The sequence below is a fragment of the Stenella coeruleoalba genome (assembly GCF_951394435.1).
Source record: "Stenella coeruleoalba genome assembly, chromosome: 4".
NCBI classification, from domain to species: Eukaryota; Metazoa; Chordata; class Mammalia; order Artiodactyla; family Delphinidae; genus Stenella; species Stenella coeruleoalba.
In genome coordinates this window covers 30,773,832-30,786,766 of record NC_137149.1, presented here as the reverse complement: position 1 = coordinate 30,786,766, position 12,935 = coordinate 30,773,832, and the positions used below count along the sequence as shown (strand labels likewise).

Genomic DNA, 12,935 nt, shown 5'->3' with positions numbered 1-12,935 from the left:
CATAGCAGCACAGGAATGGTATTTTTAATGTCTCCCAGGTGATTCTTCTCATCAGGAAATTCTAGGAAACAGTGAGCTAGAGTCATCCATGGAACCATGCTATATATTTGAACTTTCAAAGGGGTCACAAAATAATAAACACATTGGCATGACCTAATGGAGTTTGGCAGCTCTGAGGAGAGGGAGTTTGTAATGCTGCCACTGTAGGAAAGCCAAATATTCTATGGTTGGTAAAGTGTGATCCTGGGAATGTCCCAGAGCTAGAGTCAATGTGAGATTAAAGCCAAGGCTCAGTGGTCAACGGCAGTTAACTGGTCTAAGCTTGAGATTCAGGGCTTTGCATGTGTGCGGACTTTCATTCAGCAAGTGATCTTAAGATGATGAACAGGCAGGGCAGCCTTGGTAAGCTATGAAGTTCTTTGGTGAGGAATCATGCATTGATAGGAATGGGCGTTAACTGAGAAGGTAAGTTTAAACAATCAAATTCTGGGGCAACAATTTCAAATTTCAACTCTGAACCTAAATTCTAGTCCCAGATCTGTCATTTAATTGGCACAGTTATTTAGAGCAAATAACCTAAATCTCCTGAGCCTACAGTTTATTATCTATAAAATCAAGGAACTAGCACAGGTAAGCTATGAGATGTTTTCAACTTTATAATTCTCTGAAATCTATGATTTAAATAACAATGGAAGTTAAGTGTAGGCAAAGTGAACCACTGCCCTGTAGATATCGGAAGGATCTCGGGCATCTATTAATGTAATGGTGATGGGGTAACTGAATCACTCATAGAATTAGAAACTCAATCTTGGTGGCTTTGGCCTGAGTCATTACAATTAATCTGGTTTTTAGTGGTACCTTAAAATCCAAACAGAAGTCAACAGAGGAAATATTATTTAGTCCAGTGTGGGGAAGGAGGCCCAGGAAGGCTAGATAAGTACCTAGACCACAGAGCTGATAGATAAGCTCTCTTTCGACCCCAACAAAAATGTTCTTACCCTAAACTATAATCCACGCCACTGAGACACTGTCAGTCACTGGCCTTATCAGAAGGGAAGGCATTCTAAGAAGAATGAAGAGGCACGAACTCTTTCCTTTCTCGGCTCAGTCACCTGCTTCATCTCGAAAAGGAAACTCAGGTTTCTGGAGTCAGACCAATCCCTCTGTCACCCCTAAAGCTGGGGGGTCAGCGGGAGTGCTCAGAGGAGAGGGTGGGCCACCTCTAGGCTTTCTGATTCTTAGTGCCAACACTGCATTTATGTGTCCCCTCACCCCCTCTCCATTTCAAGGCATCAACTCACTACTGAGGAGGTTGCAAGAGTCATGGAACCTTTTCCCAAGCAGCCTTGAGGACTAGATCAATTCTTCTGTTCAGAACAAAGCATCAAAACACAAGATTACAATAACAACTGACGTTAATTGGGTCTTTATTAACAGCTGCACTGGATATTCTGTGAAGTGTTCTATAATCATATCTCATTAAATCATCACAACACTCTGAGGTAAGTTACCTAGTCGAGTAAATGAAGGATTAGAGAGGGTATATAATCTCCCCAAGGTGACACAGCCTGTCAGTGGCAAAGCTGAGATCAGAACACACGTCCTCATCACATATGCTCACTGAAAGAAGAAGCATGTCTTTCAGGGCTCATTTTAATCCTCCAAGGTGTCTTCTCGGTCTACACAAAGGCAAAGAATGCACCTTCATCCATCTTCACAATACAAACTGCAATAATTCTCAAAAGGAAGGGATATTCTCCATTGTTCTCTTGTTAATTCAGAGTACAGAATATGTGTATGTGATGTAACCTTCTCCTCAGTATAGCATACTTGATATACCTCACCTCATTCTAGACCAGTGACCTCTGGGGGAGTACAACATTAAGATGCTGGATAATTAAAGCATTTAGATGCAGTACTGCTATATGACAAGCAAGAAGTATCAACTAATAACATCTGAATATACAACTAAAGATACCATACTAAGAAAGAGCATCTGGACTAGTCTGAGAATGTCATCAGATTCACTTTTTTTTTTCCTTTTAGAATGTTGATTTTGAGTATATTATGATTAGTAACTTAAGAAACTTACATAGTGACAAGGAAAAAGGCAAAATGAGGACTAATTCATCTCTAGGTAATATCACTTAAATTTGTTATAAGTCATTCGTTGTTGTGAAGTTTAAACATCTGGATACTTAAAGGCTTAAAGATTATCAACATTACTTGACAAATAAATAAGACAGGACAGACATGCTTCTGTCATGCTTCCCCACGACTAACAATGAAACAGCCATCAAATAATCAAGGGATTTGTTGGATTACCTTTGGTCCAGGAAGTCCATGGGGTCCCTGAAAATGGAAAACACAGCTTTGAATTAAGAATTGATTCACTTTTTCCCAGCAAAAGTGACTATTAACTATTATATAAAGTAACAAAAGAGATGTATAACAAGAATCTTTTTGTTTGAGCTATAGCTAGAGGCAGGCCGGCGGATGTTAATACCTAGTGAAAGTTCCTTCTAGCTCTTGGATTCCTCTGTAATAGGAAATTCATTAACAGCAATTCTTTCTGCTAAATACCTGTGAGAGGGAGGGGGGAATCTGCCAGGGTTATACGGAAGAAAAAAAAAAAAGTGTTTGTGGACCCACACTACTTCTCTTTCTCAAATCCCTATTTAAAAAAATCTAGGTGGAATATGTGAGATAGCTTATGAGTTTAAAATTTGCTAAAAAAATTTTGAACTTTAAGTACCAGTGACGAGGAGACCTTTTCAATTACTAACTGCTCTAGACCCAAGGTTTTAAGAAATCTAAAGGAGCAAGAAAATGAGGAGATGACAGTCAAGTTTGGAACCCTGTTGCATTATTTCTTCAAGGCTAAGAAAAGGATTCTAGTACAGGAGTGCTAAACATTATTATTTAGAATGCATTCATTTTTCCAAAGATGAATTATTCAAGGCTCTTGTAACAATTATTTACCAGTGGAAGGAAGTCACAACACATTCATGAATCAGGGCTTTTCCCCTGTATTTTGTGGAAAATCTAAGTATAGAGATGAATTAATCAGCCTAAATTAACTAAAGATTACTGTGGATTGCTTTAAACTTTCAAGTCATTTAAATGAACTATTTGGAGACAGGAGTATTTGAATACTCATCAGCAAAATCATACAACAGTAGGAAAAAGTTTTGATTTTTTTTTTTAAGCAAGCAATACATAGATATTTGTTACATATGTCTACACTGGAATAATATTTTCCCTTTGGATATGTTATGGATAAACATTTTCAGGAAATGGCCATTTTATCAAGTATTCTTATTTCATTTTAGAAATGGTTTTAAATTCCTTTAAACTAATTAATTTTATGATATGAATGGATATAGCATTTTAAAATTTAATTTTCTAACTTAAAGTGGCAGGAGTATAAAAATGCCAAAAGTATGCCACTTGCTTGATTCTTAAAGCACTATTTAGTTTTAAGAAAATCAGGTTAATTATAATTGTTTTGTGGTATGAAATAGAAACGCCACTTAGTAAGAAATAGATGATTGGGTCTGAGGCTACGCTCTGTGGTTTAGATCATTCCAACGATGTTCTTTCTTGGAGCACAACAGGAGGAAAGAGTGACCGACAGTTTATTTAATCTCTGTGATTGAAGACATATGGTTTATCGGGACACTGTCGAGACAAATGTGACCTTAGAGACTGCCTGACTTGTTCCCAACCCATCCTAGTCAAAAGCATTTGAAGCATTCTGCCTTCTAGTTCTAGCCTTAACAAAACTGTCATTAGGTAGACATTTGGAGAATTATGCTGGTTTAATGGCTACCTTCCTCATTGAACATAAGTTCTATGAGGACACAGTCATTGCCTCCACTGGTCACTGAGGGATACTTGCAGTAAACACTGTATTTACAGAAGTATTTAAAAGTGAAAAAAAAAAGATCCAACAATATATATCATCTGTGGAAGTGAGACAATTTTTATCATATTATTTTCTAAATGTTCTTACTGAACATTTCATTAAAGGGTCTCAATCCTCAAAGTTGGTTAGAAACATTCATTAATGGCTACAATTATTAATCTTGTTATGCTATTAATGGCCTAGAACAGTGGTTGGTTAAAATGATTTTCCAATGTTCATACCCTAAGAGTGGAGTAAAGCTTGCCAAATCTGTTTATTCAACTTTCCTATCACAAAACTACCCCATCTCTTTCCAACAGATGTGCCTGGGAGAGTGAAAGACAACACTTTTACAATCAGAAAAGCACCCCCTATTTTTTGTCCATTCCACAGAGAGTAGTACAACATACAAGCTGGCTGTTTTGAGGGGTGTGTTCATGTTTCCTCTGGTAGCATGCTCTTAAACAAATGATTATATTTTGGAGAGAAGGGAAACTTACCATGGGGCCTGGTGGGCCATGGGGACCTGGTGGGCCTGGTGGGCCTATGATCTGCATGTCCGAAAAATAAACATGAATTTGGTTACTTCATTTAGATAAGGCAGTTGGGCTTGAATCTCATGCTGGGCTTCTGCTAAGGCCATTAATGGTTGCAGAGGAAGAAGGATACTGGAAGAAGTGATGCATTTGATTCTCTACATTTGGAAATTCCTTCGTGAGAATAAAAAAACTTAAAAAAAATACAGTTGTTCTACAAAAGCCAGAATAAATCAAAAGTACATTAAAAGAAAAGGAAGCAACTGATTACCAAGAAATACTATAATGCTACAACTACTATTAAACTCTCAAATATTTCACTAAGCAACAACAGGGCTCTGGAGAAAAAAAGAACATAGGTTCTACATTCACAGAGCTCTATCCAAAAGCATTGTGGGAAAACCATTGATTTTCTCCCGGGATTAGATAGTCCTCTGAAAAATCGCTTCTAACTCAGACCTCTGAGACACTTTTGTCTCTCGCTGTACAAGGCTGACGGATATTTCTTCTACAGTTTGACAGACCAAGAGGTTCATGGCCTTTCTACTGTTGATAAGCCATCTGGCACAGGTTGAAGTCGGTGAATAATTGGCCCATTTCAGAGTTTTTTGGGAACCATGGAAGTTCAGCCCCCATGCACTTACGGAAGGACCCTGAGGACCTGGCAATCCCGAGTCTCCTTTTTCTCCTTTCACTCCATTGGCACCCTACAAATAACCATTAAGAGTTGAGCTGGTCAAGTAAGGAACAGCTGAATTTTCTCCCCAAATCCATCATCCTCTTGAAATTTTTATAATATCATGTACATGATAATGTAAGAGAAGGATTTATCCCCTTGCATTTTAGCCTCAAGCTAAACATCAAGCTTCCTCAAATCCCTAGGATTGTGCATGGTATGTGAAATAAATTATAAAGTAAATGAAACTAAGTTATGCTTGATTGGTTAAACTTATACATTGCTAAATATATCCAATTATAACTGTTATATTTTTAATGGTGGTGCTGACTTTAAATAGCAGTCCTTTAACTTCGTTTTCACTGACCCTTATTTACACATTTCCTTGTTTTAAAAAATGATCTAGGGCGGTGAGGTTTTCTATATTTTTTTCCCTACATTTTTCTACATTTCCCTCTCCAAATTCTCAGTAAAAATTATGGGGGAAACCATAAAAACACCATCCCATAATATTGTAACATAAGGAGAACACTTCCAGCGTAATTTGTTTTTTTAATTATTTTGTATTTTTTAGGTTTTTTTATTATTGTTTATTTTAAAATGATCAGTTACATCCTACATTAATGACCAACTCTATTTATTTTACTATCTTCTAGTGAAAATAATTCAGGAAAGCATAAAGGTTTATTTTGTAATTCATTTGGTTAGATGCTTTAAAATTTCTTCTAGAGCCTTAGTTGTAGTAATTAACCAAAAACACCTCAAATATTTAATAATAAAAATATTAAATGAACCATTAGATGAGACTGCAGCTAATAATACAACTATTTTCTGATTATTTAATTTATCTTAATATGAATACATCTTTAAAAATATAAACATACCGGTAATCCAGGAAGTCCAATTCCTCCTTTTTCACCTGGCATACCTGGGTCCCCCACGTCTCCCTTTGAACCTTTGAGTCCCTACAAATGATATGGTTTGCACTTAAGAATCATACTGACCATGGATGGTTACATAATAGGGAAAATAGAATTCCAGATTACTTTTGCCAATAGATGGGCCTCAGGCTGAGATGATTCTGATTTTCATTTTTAGGTAGAGTTATCTCTTATAGCAAACTTCTACATTGAATCAATACTATTTCCTCTTGTAATGGAAGAGATTAAATTCTATTACTTAGGCCATTTAAGTATGAAAAGCAGGAATGTAAGTGTTGACATCATTTCTCCTGATTCCACATTTTTACCTGGCAGCTAATTCTATATCACCAGTCCTGAAAACAAATTAACGGGTTTAATGCACAATATACATTTTGAAGCAGGACCTAGTGTTATAGTAACAAAGGTCCAAATAAATTTTTCACATCTCCACTCATTATATCCCTCTATTCCCATTAAATGCAGGCAGAGGTTCCAATCACCAACAGTTTTCAATGGTCCCATCTACAGACAGGTAGATCATTCAGTATATACTAATGCTCAATTAATGCTTAGAAATACTTCCACTTTTCCAGTGTTATTATTTTGTTCTCGTGACATCTCTATGAAGTGATCCAAGATGTGATTTTTATTCCCTTTTTACAGTGAGGAAACAGATATATGTGTATTTTGAATGCAAAAAAATAGGAATTTTGTGATACTAATACTGAAATTAATGTATATCGTTAAGCATTTTCATCTAAGGAGGTTCACTGCAGTATGACCAGATGGCCCATCCTTCAGCAGAGATGCTCATAGTTATTTTAGTTATGGTTATAGGGATCCCTGGTTGCACTAACCTGTTCATATTTTCTATACTAAAAACTACTTAAGTGGGCTTCCCTGGTGGCGCAGTGGTTGAGAGTCCGCCTGCCGATGTAGGGGACACGGGTTCGTGCCCCGGTCCGGGAAGATCCCACATGCCGCGGAGCGGCTGGGCTCGTGAGCCATGGCCGTTGAGCCTGCGCGTCTGGGGCCTGTGCTCCGCAACGGGAGAGGCCACAACAGTGAGAGGCCCGCGTACCGCAAAAAAACAAAAAACAAAAACTACTTAAGGACAGGAACTTGTCTTTTCTTGTTACGTATATCTGTTTCATAGCACCTACTTCAGAGTCACCCACTAGGTGGGTGGGTGGGTGGGAAGGTACCTAAATAGATAGATGGATCTTATAGTTAATCAGATCCTGGTTGGTTTCAGGAATCTAGTAAAAGAGAGCAGCAGGAGAGCCAACCCACTGGACCTAGTAGTAGAAGAAGACCTTGTGAAGCCTATAGAAAAAAAATTCAGCTATTGTATATGTAGGGATGACATACCATGCAGTATGTCATTATGTATGTCAAATTATTTATGACTAACTGGGGGAGGTAATACCATCAGATTTTTAAATGCTAATGTGATCTCTGATGGATATAGCAGATCATCTAAAGTCTCTTTTATAACTACCACATGTTAATTTAGTGTGATGTTATATGATTTCAATATACAACTCTGATATTAAAATAACGCTTCTCGTAATTTTCTTATCTAATACCATCTCCTGAGAGGGATATTTCACAAACTGTATCAAGAATGTCTTTGATTTCTTATGATCTTCTTGATTTTAGCCATTTCTTAGGTAAATAATGGAAGCCCAGAAAACATCAAAAATCTTGAAACTCATCCTTGTGATTAGATTCTGAATTTTGAATACTGTCCACACTCTCCTAGTCAGATTCATTTCTACCAGGGGTTGGCAAACCATGGCTTACAGGCCAAATCCAGCCCAGGAATTGTTTTTGTACAGGCTGAATGTTTAAAACAAAATGTAAGTGGCATTCAAAAAATCTGATAGAGAATGTCTATGGCCTGAAAAGCCTAAAACATTTACTCTCTGGCCCTTTATAGAAACTGTTTGTCAACCTCTGTTTTAGGGGAAACCCTCGGAGATACTGCCGTATTCTACAAAGCTACAAGTGTCCTGCTTGTTTCTGTCTTTTCTAATGATCTAGAAAATTAGGTACAATCTTTATTTGGGAAAAGACAACAATGTCAAAATTACACATGTAAGCAATATCTAATTTTGTGGAAACTACCGTCACAGCTTTAAATCTTGAATTATTTGTATTCACTGACAAGAATTAGGCAATTCTTACTAAATTGGTAATTATCTTACAAGTCTAATAAAAATTCACAGAGATGTCATTGGTAGATTGATAGGGATTATTAAGGCAAATCTAAAGCATCATATAACTTGCATGTTTGTACAAAGAAAACTAATGCCTAATTTAAAACCAATTGCTTTTTAAAGTTAATGTAGTCTCTAGAACAGAAGGTAAGAAAAAAAAAAGAGAATATCATAAATCAACACTCATGCCTTTTGGTCTTCAAACCTATAACAAAAGGTCATCAATAATGATGCTTTAAATGACAGTATATGTCTTTGAAAATTACCTGCTCTCCATCAACTCCTGGGACTCCTGGAGATCCTGGCTCTCCCTGTTAAGATAAAAATTGATGGCTAGCTTCTTATTTATTATTGGTAGCATACTACACTAAGTAAAAATGAGGTAAAAAATGATGCTAGTTGGTAACAGTACAATTTAACTTTCAGCAAATGCATCATAATTCAAGTACGTTATTACATCATACCACATGACTATACAAAGTGAAATAATGTTTTTTTTTCTTTTGGCCACACTGTGTGGCATGCAGGATCTTAGTTCCCCCACCAGGGATCGAACCCGGACCCCCTGCAGTGGAAGCCCAGAGTCTTAACCACTGGACTGCTGGGGAATTCCAAAATAACATTTTTTTGAATATTATGTATAATAATACTTACATATCACTAAGATTCAGTGTTTTTATTTTTTTCCCCTCATGTGAGATTCAGACTATAAGAATTTGGTGAAAGAAAACTGAAATCATCTGATGGCTGACCATATCCTCCAGGAACAACCTATACGCCTCAGCTAGTTAATTTTTTCCTCCTTAAAATTCTGTATGATTTCTCTTATTTTTCCAATTTGAGAAAAAAGCAAAAACACGGTAGTTAACTCAAGAAAGAGTAAAATGAAAGGCCCCATATGTTTATAATATTTAACCTGGCATTGTTTGAACCGTGGATACAAATTCATAATGATTGTGAATGTGCTATTTCCAGATAAGCCTCACTGAAGGATATAATATATCAGATAATATCTTAATCCACAGAAAATTACTTTTGGATCAATTCAATTTCCTATACTATGCTAGGAACGAACTGAATTTACTATTCATATTGTGATTTATTAGAACCCTTGACAAACCCAAAATAGATGGATTTATTTTTTCTTAACTGAAGATGTTCCATTAAAGACAAATTTAAACAATGTGCTAGAGATTTATTCAAACAACAAATGTCCAGTTACTTTTCAATCGGAAAGGTACTGAACAAATTCTTTGAAAGGCAAGGTATTATTTTATATCAATGGGTCATTTATGTAGACCCCATTATAAATCTCTCTGATGCCCACACCTCGGAAACTTTGTAAAAACAATTCCTTGGAGTGTGTGAGTAGCCTGCCTCGCAGACAGATTTCCAAGGGAACTGACTTGAGGCTGTATTTTTCTAGAAAGGCTTGTTTGGTGATGTTATAAACCACAATATTGAAATGGTTAGAGCTGCTTTCCCTGGTTAGAACTTTAAGAGCTATTGGTCATAGTGTGAAATCTGAGCCTTCCAAATGTTAAAGGAAGGCATGACAAACACATGAAAAAAAAAAAAAGAAAAAAATCCTTTTTTAAAAAATTCCAGATTTCCTGCTCTTTGTGGTAGCGGCAACAGTTATTTTGCCACCAACAAGTCTGTTAAGGTTGGATGCAACTGGCTAAGCCCTAGTTTCATGCAGTCTGAATACTTGTCAGCACTCTGGGTCCAGTAATGGTTGCTATGCTTTTCCCTTCAAAATGTGACCCACAAATGTTTAAAGGAAAATATAATTCATGAGTTATTCATTTATCCTGCACCCACCAAAAGTAGTTTGTAAAGAGTTGTTTGATGTGTAAGAAGTCAAACAGTCCTTGTTTGATAAAGGAAGGAGGAATGCTAATTTGAATAGGTTTCCATTCAGTCTGAGGCTGTGTGTCCTGAGTGAGAATGGGTTTTATGTTTGTCTCGTGCTGAATTTGTTGACTCCTGGTCATAGGCACCACTCCCGGCAATTATCCCAACCTTCTCAAGGGGAGATAATGGAAAGCATGAAGGACTGTATCAACTAAGCCAAGATCTCAATTACAAGATCAGTGTACGAGGTGGGCCAGAGTGCTGGCATAGTGGGAAGGGTGGCATGGTAAGAGGTAAGGGAGTATGACTAACAACCCTCCCCCACCCTACTTGTCTAGACATTCACTTGGCCAATTTCTTCCTGCCTTTCAGTTTCAGCTCGAAGTCATCCTTGACCCCAAGGCAGAGAGGAGCCTTCCTGTACACATCTTAACCAATGCACTTACTCTGTTTATTAATGATTGTGCCTTTACTTGCCTTTCTCCATCCCTGGGCTAAAAGCTCCTTGTTAAAACCCCTTGCTGGGCTTCGCTGGTGGCGCAGTGGTTAAGAATCCACCTGCCAATGCATGGGACACGGGTTCGAGCCCTGGTCCGGGAAGATCCCACATGCCGCGGAGCAACTAAGCCCGTGTGCCACAACTACTGAGCCTGTGCTCTAGAGCCCGCGAGCCACAACTACTGGAGCCCGTGCGCCTAGAGCCCGTGCTCCACAACAAGAGAAGCCACCGCAATGAGAAGCCTGTGCACTGCAACGAAGAGTAGCCCCTGCACGCCGCAACTAAAGAAAGCCTGCGTGCAGTAACAATAGAACCAACGTAGCCAAAAATAAATAAATAAAATAAAACCCCTTGCTATATCCTAGTATCTTTACTAGATATCAGTATTTACCATGGAATAGAGGCCCCAAATTAATTGTTGATTAATGTAATTAATAAATGAATAGCAATTGGATTATAAAACACAGGGGATGTAGGTTTTAATGATATAGCTTTCTTGGCTAGGTAGCTAGGTAGCTTGCTTTGGGTCAAGTGCTTTTGGGGCTTCTGTAGGCCTTTGGGCTATAAAGAAGAGTCAAGTCCCAGAAGGCTTTGAGGTTTGTATGGAATAAGGTACAGACTTAGCATTGAGGACAATTTTGCTTCCGGAGATTTAGTCAAGTGGGGGCATAAAGCAAGGAACTTAGACCTTGGTTGACACTACACAGAGGAAAAAGGAATCTACAGATTTCCTTCTAGGTTTTCTAGTCCAGCTCACCAAGATACTAAAGAATAGGGATCCAGGCCAACTTGCTTACCAGGGATAAAGACTGCATATGATTGGAGCATTTTTTGTGTTATATCTCTTAGGGAGCAGAATGTGGTGGAGAAATAGAAAATAAAAAATCCCCAAACTTACAGTAATGTTATACATGAAATCTGTTTGAAATTAGCCTCTATGTTCTAAATATATCTCACATAGCCAAGGACCTCAGTAATATTTTACTGCATATTCCTTTTAATAATAGAAAAATAATTGTTTCTATGTGCTAGCTTTCAGTTTTTAAGTATCTTGAAAAAGTACAAAAGCTGATATGTGTGTATGTGGTGTGTGTGCATGTGTGTGTATGAGGTAGATTTAGCAAATAAACTGCCTAAAGGCATAAACAAAAGATGGATTTTGACACCACTTGAATCTCCTACAAAAAACCCAATGATGAAAGTCGTATTTCAACACGCGTAGCTCAGTTCTGAAAAGCCAGAATCGCTGGCCATGTATTAATTGATCGAACGTGGTTTCATAAGCTTAAGTTTGGAGGGAAAAAGCTAACATTACCAGTAAATTTTAGATAAGTCAAGTAATTTGCTTTCTACTGTTCATAGTTGGTATGTTCTATTAGATGAAATTTAAATGGCAGAATGTTTGAATATATAGCAGGATGTGTTATAAAATGACTGAAAGTGATTCCTAAAATTGTCATTTGTGAATGCGTCATGCTGAAGCTTTTCTTGTTCTTTTTATTATGAAAGGATTTAAGGAAAGGAACTTTTTTGGTGTCAGAGTAAATTTTCCTTCAATTTAAATATTTGCCTTTTTCCATACACCACATTTAGTGTTTCTTTACACTTACAATTTCTGTAAAACTTGTTTTTCCTTTGTTTAATATTCTGTTTATCTGAATATCCTCCTTCTAAATTTAATGCCATTTCTATTTCTCTCCCTTCTTTCCTAATTTTTCTTTTTTCTGATCCCTCTTCCTTCAGCCCAGACCTCAATTTCTGTTTTTGTTTTTTTTTTGCGGTACACGGGCCTCTCACTGTTGTGGCCTCTCCCGTTGCGGAGCACAGGCTCCGGACGCGCAGTCTCAGCGGCCATGGCTCACGGGCCCAGCCGCTCCGTGGCATGTGGGATCTTCCCGGACCGGGGCATGAACCCGTGTCCCCTGCATCGGCAGGCGGACTCTCAACCACTGCGCCACCAGGGAAGTCCCAGACCTCAATTTCTATTCTCAGCTCTATTTCTATTCTCAGCTCTCTTAAGCAATATTGTTGATCTCAGCTCCTCCAGTATTTTGTAAGATTGATTTTCAGAGATACATATACTTAATATGGGATTCTCTGCACCATATGTAGTAAACGGAAACAAGTAAAATAAAGAATAACCTTTGGCCCTTGTAGTCCTTGAGGTCCAGGTGGTCCAGGGGGACCCTAAATCCAGAAAAGACAAAGTTTTAAAGTTTTAAAAGATAGTATCTGTAATAAATTGTATGCTTTAAATACTAAGTACACTCCACACCTCCCTAATTTCTATCATAATCAAATATCCTCCAGTATTG

At 37.6% G+C, this 12,935-nt stretch overlaps 1 protein-coding gene across 3 annotated transcripts in view; it reads right to left on the bottom strand.

Moving 5' to 3' along the window:
• Window positions 1-12,935, bottom strand: part of COL25A1 (collagen type XXV alpha 1 chain) — a gene marked incomplete at its 3' end in the record, with an annotated part of 460,030 nt that overhangs the window by 22,996 nt on the left and 424,099 nt on the right. For all 3 annotated transcript variants that reach the window (XM_079919359.1, XM_079919357.1, XM_079919358.1), the window contains 6 exons: window positions 12,763-12,807; window positions 8,531-8,575; window positions 6,004-6,084; window positions 5,088-5,150; window positions 4,408-4,458; window positions 2,326-2,352 (listed from right to left, as the gene is read on the bottom strand). In XM_079919359.1, the coding sequence (XP_079775485.1) occupies window positions 2,326-2,352; window positions 4,408-4,458; window positions 5,088-5,150; window positions 6,004-6,084; window positions 8,531-8,575; window positions 12,763-12,807 (312 nt within the window). The remainder of the gene's footprint in view (window positions 1-2,325; window positions 2,353-4,407; window positions 4,459-5,087; window positions 5,151-6,003; window positions 6,085-8,530; window positions 8,576-12,762; window positions 12,808-12,935) is intronic.